This window comes from Acanthochromis polyacanthus, chromosome 2 (genome assembly GCF_021347895.1).
Source record: "Acanthochromis polyacanthus isolate Apoly-LR-REF ecotype Palm Island chromosome 2, KAUST_Apoly_ChrSc, whole genome shotgun sequence".
NCBI classification, from domain to species: domain Eukaryota; kingdom Metazoa; phylum Chordata; class Actinopteri; family Pomacentridae; genus Acanthochromis; species Acanthochromis polyacanthus.
In genome coordinates, this window is record NC_067114.1 from 40,815,743 (window position 1) to 40,830,469 (window position 14,727).

A 14,727-nucleotide genomic window follows, 5' to 3' on the forward strand; every position below is an offset into this window, starting at 1 on the left:
TATTTCTATCCCAAAAGGAATGTGATTCACGAGCGCGCATGTTTCCACCAGAGAGTGCAGCGGCCCGGTGAGAAAGTTGAAATGTTTATTAGAGCTCTTTACGAACTATCAGAACATTGTGAGTTTGGGGCTCAGAGAGAGGAGCACATTAGAGACCGTATAGTGGTGGGAATCAATGACAAAGAGATGTCTCGCAAACTACAGTTGGAGACGCAGCTCACGTTATCCCAGACTGTTCAGTCAGTACGCCAGTCCGAGGAGGTGACGAGGCAGGTGCACCAGCAGGAAGGGGCGTGCGCAGAGGTGCAGGAGATTTCCCACGGCAAATCTACATACAGAGGAAATCAGCAGTGGAAAAATAAAAAGAAAGCCAACTTCGAACAACCAGAACCAAAATGTGGAAGATGTGGCAAAATGAAGCACAGAGACCAAGACAAATGTCCAGCAAAAAAATCATCATGCAACAAGTGCAAGAAGGTGGGTCACTGGGAGAGAATGTGTCATAGTAAGTCAATCAGAGAAGTGACAGAAGCAGAGACTGTCTCACAGACACCATATTTCCTGGGTGCTGTCACAGATACTAAAAGAGAGAGTGATCAGTGGACTGTAGAGATTGTGATTGGAGCAACACCAGTTAAATTTAAAATTGATACAGGAGCAGATTTGAATGTTATGGAGAAAGAGACTTTTAACCTGTTAGTTCCTGAGCAAAAACTGGTGCAGTCGAACATTCCACCAATGAACAGCCCGGGTGGTCAGCTCAACTGTTTGGGGAAATTCCAAGCTGATGCAAAATACAAAGAAAAACGTTACTCGTTCCCAGTGTATGTGATCCATAGCCAGACGGCGAATAATTTGCTAGGCAAAGACACAGCGTGTGCAATGGGACTAGTCAAACGTGTTGAGGAAGTGCACAAAGCTTTTGGAGAGCACGGCACTCTCAAGACTGATCCTGTCAAAATAAGACTTAAAGAGTACACTGAGCCATATGCAGTACACACCGCCCGAAGAGTTCCTCTGCCACTCTTAGACGAAGTTAAAGAGGAGATACAGCGCATGGTAGAGAACGGAGTTATTGAAAAAGTGACTGAACCGACAGACTGGTGTGCACCTATGGTGCCAGTTCCGAGACGAAATGGCAAAGTGCGCATATGTGTCGATCTGAAAAGGTTAAACGAGGCTGTGAGGAGGGAGCGGTACGTTCTTCCAACTGCCGAAGAAATCACTGCAAAGCTGAGTGGCGCCACCATGTTTACATCACTGGACGCAGCCTCAGGTTTCTGGCAGATACCTCTTCATCCTGAAAGCAGCAAGTTAACCACGTTCATTACACCATTCGGTAGATACGCGTTCAAACGCCTACCTTTCGGCATTACGAGCGCTCCAGAAATCTTCCAGAGAAAGATGGCTGAGACCCTAAGTGATCTGGATGGCGTAGCTATCTATATGGATGACATTCTTGTGTACGGCAACACAGCAGAACAGCACGATGAACGTCTCAGCAAGGTGCTGGAGAGAATCGAGTCAACCGGCCTGAAGTTGAATAAGGACAAGTGCGTCTTCAGACAGAATCAACTTCACTTCCTGGGCCAGGTGATCGACAAGTCTGGAGTAAAACCCGACCCAGACAAAGTAAAAGCCATTAAAGAGCTACCAGAACCACAAAATGTTCAGGATCTCAAACGTGTCCTGGGCATGTTCACGTACTTGGGAAAATACATTCCACACCTATCAACTGTGGGCCAGCCTTTGTATGAACTGTTGAGATCTAAGACAACATGGACGTGGGACCATCCGCAGAAGGAGGCTTTCCAACGGATCAAAGACATTCTGTCAACGTCTCCTGTACTCAAGTTCTACGACGTGAACCGACCTACAGCTGTATCAGCAGACGCAAGCAGCTACGGCATTGGAGGCGTGCTGTTACAACAACACGATGGGGACTGGAAGCCCATTGCCTACTGTTCTCGTCGCCTGTCCGACGCCGAAACCAGATATGCCCAGATAGAAAAAGAATGTCTGGCAAGCGTTTGGGCGTGCGAAAGATTTGAAAAGTACCTAGTGGGGCTGGAGAGCTTTAAGTTGGTCACCGACCATAAACCTTTGGTGCCGCTGATGACTAAAAAGGATCTGGATAACGTTCCAATTCGCTGTCAAAGACTCCTGATGCGACTTATGAGGTTCAAACCTACAGCTGAATATGCACCAGGCAAGACTCTCACTGTAGCTGACACGCTCTCACGTAGCCCATTACAGAGCACGTTCGAGGAAAGTGACACTCATTCAGACGTACAGTGTTACATTGCAGCCGTCGTCAGCAGTGTACCAGCATCGCCACAAAAACTTGAGACAATAAGGCTCACCACTGCAGCCGACAGTAACTTGCAGACAATACTGGACTACATTCGGTCTGGGTGGCCGGAATATGTAGGAAATGTCCCTATCGCCATCAGAGACTATTATCCAGTTAAAAGTGAACTGTCAGAGTACAATGGGATCATCACAAGGGGCAGTCGCATACTAATCCCTTCCACTTTAAGAACTGACATCTTGGATCGGATCCATGATGGACATCAAGGTCTGACTAAATGCAGAGAGCGGGCCAATACATCTGTGTGGTGGCCTGGCATCTCTACAGACATCAAAAACAAAGTTGAATCCTGTCAAACTTGTCGCGAGATGAAGCACGCGCAGCGGAAGGAGCCCCTCATTTCAACCCTTCTACCTGACAGACCCTGGCAGAGACTTGCTATTGACCTGTGTGATTACAACAAGCACACTTACCTGGTCGTGTCAGATTACTTCTCCAGGTTTATCGAGATACTTCACATGCCTACAACTACTGCTTCACAGGTAGTGTTAAAGCTAAAGACACTTTTCGCCCGCTATGGCTGTCCGGACGAGGTTGTTTCGGACAACGGGCCTCAGTTTGCCTGTGCGGAGTTTCAGGACTTTGCTCGCAACTTTGACTTCCAACACATCACCTCAAGCCCGCACAATCCTCAGGCCAACGGACATGCAGAAAGGGGTGTACAGATCGCAAAGAGAATTTTGGCACAGAAAGATCCATTACTCGCCCTCATGTGTTATCGTTCCACCCCGTGTGCCTCCACAGGTGTGAGCCCAGCCGAGTTACTCATGGGTAGAAGGATTAAGTCAACACTTCCGACACTTGAGACAAACCTTCGACCTCAATGGCCGGATCTCCAATCAGTCAGGAGTAAAGATGCAAAGGAGAAGCAGAAACAGGCCTTCTACTTCAACCAGCGTCATGGTTCAAGACCCCTGCCGCCTCTGAAACCGGGTGATTCTGTCCTCACCAAGCTGGATCATCAGAATGTTTGGGGAACACCTGCTGTTGTCACTGGTGACAGCACTACCCCTAGATCTTATGACATCGTTACGGACCAGGGGGCGACTCTGAGACGCAACCGTCGTCACCTGCTCCGCGTGCCGGCGTCTTCTGGAACTGCACAGTGTCCTCTGTTGCAGCAGTCACAGCATGAAGCTGCTATCCAACAAGCCGAGCCTGCTGTCGCTATGAACACTCAGATGACCGTTTCCAATGCTTGCCCTTCACCGATGCAAGATGGACAGTTGTACACAAGGTCTGGCAGGTTGAGCAGACCCGTGAATAGACTTAATCTGTAAGGGTGTACGACGAACGCTGCCCTTCACAGATCAAAAAAAAAAAAAAAAAAAGGAAATGTTCAAAATATGTGAATCTAATACATGTAAGAATGTATGCATTACACTGTTCATATAGCGTTTTAGAAAAAAAAAAAAGGTTAATGCCCGAGTTGCATATTTTGATAAATATGTTTATTTGTTACTAAAAAAAAAAAAAAAAAAAAAGAAGACTAGTTATAAAAAGGGGAGATGTCATATAAGGACTGATATGCACTGTACTTTACGACAGTAGCTGCAAAACTTACGCTGTGCCGTAAATGAGAACTGCCCTTGTTACCCTGGCAACTCGCGCTGGTTACTTGTGGTGACTCCCGCCTGCTACGTTATGTGCTAAGCCAGCAGTAAAACTATGTCCTAAAACACAAAAGCTGAGTGGACATTCAATTACTTTACACCATGTACTCAAACTCTTCATGAGTTTATAAAGTCTAATTTTAGACCAATTAACTAACCTCTAATATGGTATATACAATTTACTTTAAGAGAACATTAATATAATAAGAAAAGAGAGTCAGAAAGAGGTCAGAGTTGGTAAGACCGATTCCTGACTGATTCTAAAAGATTCAACCTTAAACAAGACTGAATATCCTATTCGAAATTCTGTATTCATTGTAAAACTCATACGCGTTAAATTGAAAGTTGCAGCTCACAACACGAACGATTTTCTTTTTCTTTTGTTTAAAATTAGCAGCCAAATTAGATGATGGGAGCTCTATAGACTGCAATAGACCCCGTGCACGTCAAAATGCTAACTTCCAGGTTCTGACCGGGAGGGCTTACAGGTCCTTCCGGAGGCTATTTCGCAGCATGGATAACATGGAATCAAAAAAGAAAAACACTGTTTTCTCGGCAAAACAAAAAATCAGATTTCAGCGTGTTCAAGGTCGATATGGGAGGTACTGTAGTGTACCATTATGTTCGGCTTCTGGTGTTTATAACGGTTCTATAAGCCTTCACTGTTTTCCAAAAGACCGGCATTTGCGGGCTCAGTGGATTGCCAAAATTAGACGAAAAAAATGTTTCACACTGAGCTGAGGATCGGGAATATTAGTGCATAGTCACTGATCAAACAGCAAATATCTGATAAACTATAACAACAATCCGTGCACTCTTCAATCATTTGTTATTCCGTTTTGACACCTAATCAAATATAGAGGAAATCCAAGCATTTGTCATTTTGTTCGAACAAAACTACAAAGACTAAAGTGTAAAGTGGATTCTAGTAGCTAACTAAGCAAAAAATAGTAATGTATAAATACTAGAAAATAAAATGATAAGGCACATGTTTGGCAAGCCCTACAGTTAAGCTAGCGCTAGTTATGTAGGATACGATGCCACTTACCTTCAAAGTTATATATGTACTGGGATATATAAAATTTGAATCCCTTTTCCTGTTTGCTTTGAGGAGCTGACGAAAAATCATCAACGAGACGATAAACATCGTCAACAGAAATTTTAGGCAAGTTGCCTAGGCATCTGGAAAAGTAAAGTGTACTGCTGGCTTCTTCCATTTTGACAGCGCTGTAAGCAGGACCGGAAGTAACTGTAGCACCCGGAGTTTTTCAACCAGAACTAGCACATGCTATCATGCACAGGATGTATAAGCCGACCACAGCCTCGTGGTATAAAGAAAATCTATTTTGTTGGAGGGTGAAGGGAAAATGTCTGTTTTCCTCATGGACACTGGTATATATTTTTATGATATGGTTGTTCTTAGTATTTTTTTTTGTTTTTTGTTTGATAGTTTTGGGGAGGTGTGTGTGTGGTGGGGAGCGAGATGGGGACTCAGACCAGATTGCACTTGTATTTCAACCTACTAAACTGTGGTTGAAGCTGAAAGCTTAAGAATAAAATTACTGTTTTATCTTGGAATTCACGGGGCCTTAATTCTCCTCTGAAACGAATAAGGACATGAGAACAACTGTCTAGAAAAGATGTACACTTTGCATTTATACAGGAGACTCATTTTCTGAAGATTGATGTACACAGATTTCAGAATAAACATTATCATGTTATTTCTTCCTCTTGCTTTGATTAAAAAAAAAGCAAAGGCATCCTTGCAGCTACTAAACGTAATTTAAATTACAGTATTCTGGGAACAGGAGGCAGAAAACCCCACATATGCTGTCAGCCAAGGAATGGCTTTCTTTTTACAAGGACATTGAACAGCGAGAGCTGACCACCGCACGATTACATTCAGCTAAAGCACAAAATATTAACTGTTGGTCAAACCTGATGGAAAAAATTGAGAGCTTATTAAAAGAACTATACTTTAATTCTAATTTCTGGCTGTGCAATGAATTATATCCTTATCTTTTTTGTTTTTTGTTACCTGTACAACATATCATACATATGTGTTTGCTTGAACTGATACACTGTTACGTGCACAGTGATACTGAGATATCTGGACTAGGGTAGAATGAGTGAATGAAGGAGGTATGAGTGAATGAGGGTTTTTTTCTTTTTTCTTGGTTAGATTTTTTTTCTCTGCCCCTTTATTGTGTAGCCATGTATTTTTATTTTATTTATTTTTGCTTGGTCAATTTTGTGCATTTCATATGCTAAGTGGGAGTAGGGTGGGTGGAAGGGGGTGACAACAAAGGCAGTAACCTACTATACTAACCCTATTGATGGGTTTATTTTCTTTTCTTTCCATTTCCCTTCTCATCTGTCTTAACTGCTGTCTCTTAAAAAACAATAAATATTTGATCACAAACAAGAGAATAAGAAACCGTTGTATTCAGCTGTTTCTTGCATTCAGCAGGTTGCTGCTCAACCAGTTTTTGGCTTGTCCTTGAATGCACCAGTTAATCAGCTATGCACAAAGCATAGATGCTACCAATAACTAACTCTATTGAATTATTTAACTCAAGTCTTTACGAGATGATTTTAACAGTTTATTAAAATTACCTGAGACTAATGGCTGCCAGGATGGTGTGATGTCAGCATAAAAACATGTTCTTGGAAAACAGTCTGCAGAGTTTGGGTGAATTAGAAATGTCTTCATTTTTTACAAGAAAAGCATTTTTTTCAAAGAAGCTGATCAGAAATACAGTCTAGACATTGTTAATGTTGTAAATGACTATTCTAGCTGGAAACAGCTGATTTTTAATAGAATATCTCCATAGGGGTAGAGAGGAACATTTCCAGCAACCATCACTCCTGTGTTCTAATGCTACATTGTGTTAGCTAATGGTGTTGAAAGGCTCATTGATGATTAGAAAACCCTTGTGCTGTTATGTTAGCACATGAATACAAGTGTAAGTTTTCATGGAAAACATGAAATTGTCTGGGTGACTCCAATTTTTTTAATGGTACAGTATGTGCAATTTGAGGTTTAAAATGTGCAAAACACATTCAGATAGACAGTTTCTCTGCCTCCCAGGTGTGCTGACTCATGAAATAGAAATGTTTGGGAATAGCTGGGTGGAGGTGGATCCACACCAGGACCGATGTCCAGCGGTGCCCTCTGGTTTCGCTTCACCTTGTGCTGCAGTCGATGCTCAAGTCCTGCTGGTAAGGAGTCAGATAAAGCTACACAAGCAGCAAAAATGGCACAAACTGAGTTGAATGACGTGTCAAAAACTGTCTCTGTGGCTGCAGAAAGTGGACGAGGTGTGTGCCATGCTGCTGGAGCCGCCATTTCAGAGCTGCCACGACTTTGTGAGCCCGCTGTCCTACATGGCCAGCTGCTCCAACGACCTCTGCATGTAAGAACAGCTGATTAATATCTGACTGCTGAGACGCCGTTAGTCTGTCCTGAAGAAAAGTCAGGGTGTCGACAAAATCCTAAGGGTTGAAATCCTGTGAGCCACAAGTGTCCACAGTTGATAATTTTTGTGCAACATAGTTTGAAAATTTAGAGTTCATGTTCAAGTAAATGTAGAATTTAATGAATATCAGTTGTTACAGCAGCTTATGGGGTCAATCAACAGGTGTTAAATTGTAAACAGGTATTTTTAGTGCCACTTGATGCTATTATCTTTTCATCTATTTATGTTCATGTTTATATCTGTTGGCTTTTTAGAGTCTAGGTGTAGGATTTGAAGTTTTCTGACTTCAGTGCCTCTGAATAACCCCCCTTTAAAAATGTCACCATAGCAGACAGCAGTGTATAATGTATGTGAGCTGAAAGCTGAGTAGTCTGCAGCACTTTTCACTGAGATTGATTATTTCAGTTGTTTTTAAATAATAATTTCCTACATGCTCTGATTACATCAACATAACATTAATACTGTCCTACACAGGGTATTCTGAATGTTGAAAATCTGCACCAGTGCTGCCTTTGCTCTCCTAGTCCTCTTAGAACATATCTTCACGTGCACACTTTGTGTTTGGAGATTTCTTGGGTTTTTTGCCGGTCAATCCACCGAGAAGACTGAGTGCTTCTGTTACTCTTTGGTTTAAAATGATCCCACTCAGACAACTAAAAGACAGTGTCTTTTGGTGGCTCAGGTCCATGATCCCGAACACACCGCCCCTCTGTGAGTAACATTAGCCCCAGCAGTCTGGACAAAACGCTTTACTGTGTTGAGAATCAAATTTGTCAGATGGCTCGTTCTGACTGCGAACATCACTGATACAGCAACATTACAACAATCTTTCTGCAGCTTTAGCGTTTCATTTCCAGCCTGTTGGATGGTGCAGACAGCAGCTGATGGGTGGTTATTTATTGGAGCAGCTCAGAGTGATCAGCTCAGCTACCTTTCTCTGGAGCCACACCTCTCCTGGCTCCGCTCAAAGAGTCCTTCTCTGTTTTTTTACTCTGTTGAAGGTCGGGTCCCAACGGCGATGTGGTATGCCAGGTGTTCAGCGAGTACGCCCGGGCCTGCGCCCATGCTGACCACCCACTGCACGACTGGAGGCAGCACATTCCTCAGTGTGGTACGTTTTTCCAGGTGTTTTAAACTCTGCAGGAGCTGAAAACTGCATGTTTTAGTTCAACCAGCTGCACCAAGAGAATTTTGTGTAGTTTCTCCACTCTGGTAAACTTGAACTCTCATAGTTTTAAGTTTCAAAAATACGATGATATCCTTGTTTCATTTCATAATGCCCAAGTGCTGTAGTTTATTAGACTTCATCTTATAACTAAATGTCAGGTATTATTGCAACATGACTTAAATCTCAAATTATTCAACATGTAAGGCGGTACAGAAGTCAGATTACTTCTAAGCTGAACAGTAGCTATTTGCTCTTGTCAAATGAAAAGCTAACAGTTTACATATACTATATTAAGATTACAAGTCTTATTGTAGGCGCTTATTGCAACAAAAGTAAGCACATCTTTCATTACTGACATTTTGATGACAAACTCAGTCTTTCATTCTTGCACAAATTTCTGAAGCGATGTCATGCCATTTTTCAGATTTTTTTTAGCTGTTCTTTGCTGGAGGGATTATGTTGCCTTGCCTTTCTCTTTAAAATACCCCAAAGGCGTCTGTTGGATTCAAGTCTGGTGACATACTTGGCCAGGTCATAGTTTCTCCTTTTTTCTTTTCTTTAGAAAGTCTTGTGTGATTTTGGCAGTGTGCTTTGGATCGTTTTCATGCTGGAATAGTCATCCTCTGCCTCAGTCATCTCATCAGCTAGTATTTTGGTTTATCCACAGACAGTCATTGTGCCAGCTACAAATGTCATCTCTGCAGCACCTTTTGCACTCATACAGCCCCACATCATTGCCCTCTCATCTCTGTGATTCACTGCCATAGTCTTGGCCAGGCTTATACCAAACATGCTGGACCTGATCTGAGCTGAACACGTTTATCTTCTCCTGAAGCCCAAGACAGTTTTTTTTTCTCTTGAATGTTATCTGTAAAGGTTGACATTATGCAGTGTCCTTCATATTGTCTGAGCTGTCACATAAAACAGTGATTTTCTCTGATAACCCCAGTGACAGGTCTGAAGCATTTGTAAGTCTGTTTTTCAGAGGTAGATTGTGAGTAGTGCGCTGTCCATGGTTTAATTTAGGAGGACGTCCACTGCAACTCTGATTTGTGGTACTAGGCCTCCTGATTATTACTCCAACTGGGTTTCCACTGAGTTTTAGTAGGTAACCAATCTTCTTGCATTCCTTTTCATCGTTGTGAAGTCTTACAATTAGAATTTTCATTTCTTCCGGCAATTGTTTTCCTTGTGGAGTCATGATGCAGACATGAGGATGGACACAGTCCATAGGTCCAAATCTGATAAGGTTCTGGTGCTCATGAAGTTAAGCTAATTGGAAATCACAGGTGTATTCAGATTTGTTGCATTGAGTTTTGGCTTTGGTGTTTATATCTCCATTATAGTCTCTCTAAATTATGGGATTGCTCCACTTGCCAACTCAGAGGTGATGCATAGGTTGATGGTGTGCTGATCAGGAGTGTTCAGATGATGTGTTTTTTGGCCAGAATGCTAATTAACATTAATGAACTGACAGAGGGTAGGGGCATAGAGGCTAGCTTGAGGGCATAAGTCAAAGGCAAAATTACAAATTCTTCAATTTTTGTGAATTTAACACAAAAATTACTGTTATATTCATACTACCAATTAGAATAATTTATATACAAGAGATGTGTCGGTGCTGATGTGTGCTAGTTAAGGACCATCAGCATGCTTTGGAGGTCAGCTGCAACTTCCAAGCTAACACAGTAGCACTACCCAATAAAATATCAGTCAGATACTGCTGTAGCCTGTAGACGTTGTTAGGTAAGGAACAGTTAGCTGACTATTGCTATAGTGGAATACGGACTTCAACTGAAAATACCACAAATGTGAACATTTTCATGGATTTTGAATGTAAAAATGTATAGTCATATTAGTTAGTTCTAGTCCTTTAACTTTTGTGCATACTCACTAAAATGATTTTATTTTCTTAGCCTACTTATCTTTAGCTAAGGAACGGTTAGCTTGCCACTACAAATGTGAAAATTGTTATTTCTATAGTGACTGTGTTTGCCTGTTTTGTTAAACAAAAAGTCAATCTTTATTATATTATTATATATATTATATATAGTTAATTTTACAGACAGCATCCTGACAGGACAGTTCAACTGTTTCTGCTGTTCTTTTTTTTAAAAGTTGACTAGACTGCTGACTAGCTGTAACACAAACATGACTGCAGTGTTTAGGCTAATGAAATCACAGCTGGTGAACTAAATAAGCTATATTACTGTATAGACAACAACCTTCAAGCAGTCTGCTTTTTGTCTGATTTGCCCACTGCATGTTCAGCCCCTAGTATCAAAGTTTCTGACATCTATGTTGTTTTATTTTTGTGACCAGCGAAGCAGTGTCCTCGAGGGCTGCAGTACAGGGAATGCATCAGCTGCTGCCCGGCGTCCTGCAATCTGGAGCGAACGTGCATCGACAGCAAGCTGGCCTGCCTCGATGGATGCTATTGTCCCGATGGCGAGTTTCTCTCCAGATTCTTTTCCTGCAAATGCCCCTTTTATTACTGCTTCTGGCATGTGCTATGCCCCTAATATAAACCACCCACTTTGGAATCTAACTTTTGTTTGGTATCCTTCAAAGTGTTCAGTTTACTTCTAATCCTTTGTTGATGAACAGAAAATGCTGCATCTTCCATGTTTACTGTGATGTCTCAATTATATAAAGCAATATTCATCAGTGTGTGTCTGAATCTGTCCCCAGGTCTGATATATGAGGATGGAAGCTGTGTGACGCCATCCGACTGTCCCTGCGAGTACCACGGCATGTTTTATCCATCTGGCCAAACGCTGCAGGAGGAATGCAATAACTGGTGAGTCGTGTTTAATTCCTCTCACCTTTTATGATCATTCAGACAAAGCAGCTTTGGCTTATGTGTTCATACATAGTTTGTGCAAATATTGTGCAACAGCAAGGCTTACCAGCTTTATGACCTTTACACTGTTTAAATCACATCTCTGACAGCATTCACAAATCTTGTTTTTCCCAAAAGCCTTCTTTCATCCCAGAGACGGACAGATGTAAGGCCATAGTCCAGTACATTTCAGCATCATGTACTGTATGAGGAACAATATTTTCCTGCGGACTCCATACAGTCCTTTTAATCTTCTCAGATCTGACCACCTGGGCTCTCTGTGTCCAGTTTCTGTCAGTGATCCTGCTGATTAGCTCAGCCTTTCATGTTCCCAGAGCCACCTGTGGACGTCTCTGCTTTCTGTTTCAGCACATGCATGGGTGGAGTGTGGAACTGCACCGACTACAGCTGCCCAGGTTTGTACCTACCCTCTGTCTTAATTAGATGTTTACTCCCACTGCACTTCAGGACACATTTGGTGACATACATACATGTTAACCTCTGTAGTTAGGAGGAGGCAGGCCCCTACTTTAAGGAATAAACATTGTGGCACAGGTCTCAGGTAGCTAAGGAGAAGCAAGTCTGTAAATAAGGTGCAGAGATATGATCTCTTGTTGAAAACAAAGAATGTTATGCACAGTAAAAATCATATTAAAAGGACAAGGAAGCTTCTACCCTGTCTGAAATTTCAACTTTAATGCTCCCTGTAGTCAGACATCTAATGTGAAAGTCAGAAGATCTTCACTAAACCTGACCTCAAAATCTAAATTGGCTGCTCAGCACATCCACAGTAGTGAAAGCTGCAGTGACATGTTTTTATTAAAGGTTTTTATATACACTGACTGGCCACTTCATTAGGTACACCTGTTCAAGTTGCTTGTTAACACAAATAGCTTTAGGCATGTAGACGTGGTCAAGACAACTTGCTGGAGTTCAAACTGAGCATCAAAGTGGGGAAAAAGGGGGTTTAAGTGACTTTAAACATGGCATAATTGTTGGTGCCAGACGGGCTTGTCTGAGTGTTTCACAAACTGCTGATCTACTGGGATTTTCACACACAGCCATCTGTAGGGTTTACAGAGAATGGTTTGAAAAAGAGAAAATATCCAGAGAGTGGCCGCTGTGTGGATGAAAATGCCTTGTTGATGTGAGAGATCAGAGGAGAAGGGGCAGACTGGTTGGAGATAACAGAAAGGCAACAGCAACTCAAATAACCACTGGTAACAACCAAGGAATGCAGAACACCATCTCTGAACCACAACACATCCAACCTTGAAGAAGATGTTCTACAGCAGCAGAAGACCACGCCAGGTGCCACTCCTGTCAGCTAAGAACAAGAAACTACAAGGCTACAGTTCACACAGGCTCATCAAAACTGGACAACAGAAGACTGGAAAGACGTTTTCTAGTCTGAGTCTCCATTTCAGCTGCAACATTCAGATGGTCAGAATTTGGCGTAAACCGCATGAAAGCATGGATCCATCCTGCCTTGTATCAATGGTTCAGCCTGGTGGTGGGGATGTAATGGTGTGGGGGATATTTTCTTGGCACACTTTGGACCCCTTACTACCAACTGAACATGGTTTAATGCCACAGCCTACCTGAGTATTGTTGCGAACCATGTCCGTCCTTTTATGACCACAGTGGACCATCTTCTGATGGCTATTTCTCTCAGGTTAATGCTCCATGTCACAAAGCTCACATCATCTCAAACTGGTTTCTTAAACATGACAGTGAGTTCACTGTACTCCAATGGCCTGCAGTGTCATCAGAGCTAATCTAGCAGAGCACCTTTGGGATGTGGTGGAACAGGAGATTGGCATTATGGATGTTCAGCCGACAAATCTGCAGCAACTGCGTGATGTTGTCATGGCAATATGGACCAAAATATCTGAGGAATGTTTCCAACACCTTGTTGAAAGTATGCCAGTTCTAAAGCCAAAAGAAGGTCCAACCTTTTAGGAGCAAGGTGTACCTAATAAAGTGGCCAGTGAGTGTATATAAATGTATATCTGATGAAGGATCACCATGAGACACCCTCTAAAGTATGACTTTCACAGAAGACTGCATGAATTTGTAAAACCACTGATACCGGTTTAAACTGTGGGGCAGATGTGCTGCAAAGTTTATCAGAAAATAATGAGGCTGGGCTCATGTCAGTTAAACCTCAGCGTGCAGCCTTTAGTCATCATGTAATCATGTAGTAATTATTGATTAATGGGGAGCACAAAAGTTTCAGTCTGCCGGAATTAAATAAATTGAATTACAGGATTACTCTCATTATTTATTACCTTGTATACTGTAAACTTTAACCATTGCAGTTTTCTCATTACATTGTTTCAAATCACAATTTTGATTTTGAAACTGATCAATAGTTCAGCCTTACTTTATTAGTACTTAGGAGCATGTCTAGTTAAATCAGTCGTATGCACACATCTGTCTGTGATCACGCTGCTATGGTGTTTGTATCAGTGGATACAGTGTAATGCAATGAGCTAGTGTTGCTAACAGGAGCTAACCTGAAATTTTCTGTCTTGGTTTTCCAAATCGTTAAACTGGCACATGCCATTCCCAGCACACACTTCCAAGTTAAACTTAACACAGATTCAGGTGATGCAGTCAGAAAGGAAAAAAAAAATCAGATAATAAGAAGCTTCCTAGAAAAGATGCAAGTCAGTGAAAGATGTTTTCAGTTTAAATAGTAACAAACCAGGAAGCCTTATAGAAAAGGGCATCTTAGTATGAAAGGGAAAAAAGAGGAATGTTTTGTAGTTTAGAGGAAGGAACAAAATAAGTTCCTGGTTAGCGTTTCAGAAAAGAGGAAGGACCAAGAAAACTACATGTGACAAACTGGCGTTTTCCCATGACTTGTGTGGTTACTACAAAATGCACAGCATGCTTTTGAACTTGACAACATCCAATCAATGCTTTTTTGAAATTATATATAAAACGAAATGCCTAATGTATTCAGCAGCCTTCAGTCATTCACTACCTTAAAATAAAGGACAAAATATGATACAAGTTTTGGAATATTCTCCTTCAAAAACATCAATTTCAACAAAGGAGTTTTCTTTTTAAGGAGGCATCATAGACGGAGAGCAAGGTAGGGAAATGGAAAGATCAAGGCTCTTAATTTATTAGGGAGCTACACGAAGGGCAAGAAATCTATGTTTTAACTCAGTAAGTCTGGAAATACTTCAAACATCTGTCATTAAATGCTGCTCTTGAGCAAAGTTGTGTGCAGATGCTACCAG

At 41.8% G+C, this 14,727-nt stretch overlaps 1 protein-coding gene across 1 annotated transcript in view; it reads left to right on the plus strand.

Moving 5' to 3' along the window:
- The window catches only part of otog (otogelin), a 95,527-nt gene that overhangs the window by 7,928 nt on the left and 72,872 nt on the right, over positions 1 to 14,727 (plus strand). The window contains exons 6-11 of the mRNA XM_051944368.1: positions 7,076 to 7,206; positions 7,294 to 7,400; positions 8,465 to 8,574; positions 10,954 to 11,079; positions 11,323 to 11,431; positions 11,843 to 11,889. Coding sequence (XP_051800328.1) covers positions 7,076 to 7,206; positions 7,294 to 7,400; positions 8,465 to 8,574; positions 10,954 to 11,079; positions 11,323 to 11,431; positions 11,843 to 11,889 — 630 coding nt within the window. The remainder of the gene's footprint in view (positions 1 to 7,075; positions 7,207 to 7,293; positions 7,401 to 8,464; positions 8,575 to 10,953; positions 11,080 to 11,322; positions 11,432 to 11,842; positions 11,890 to 14,727) is intronic.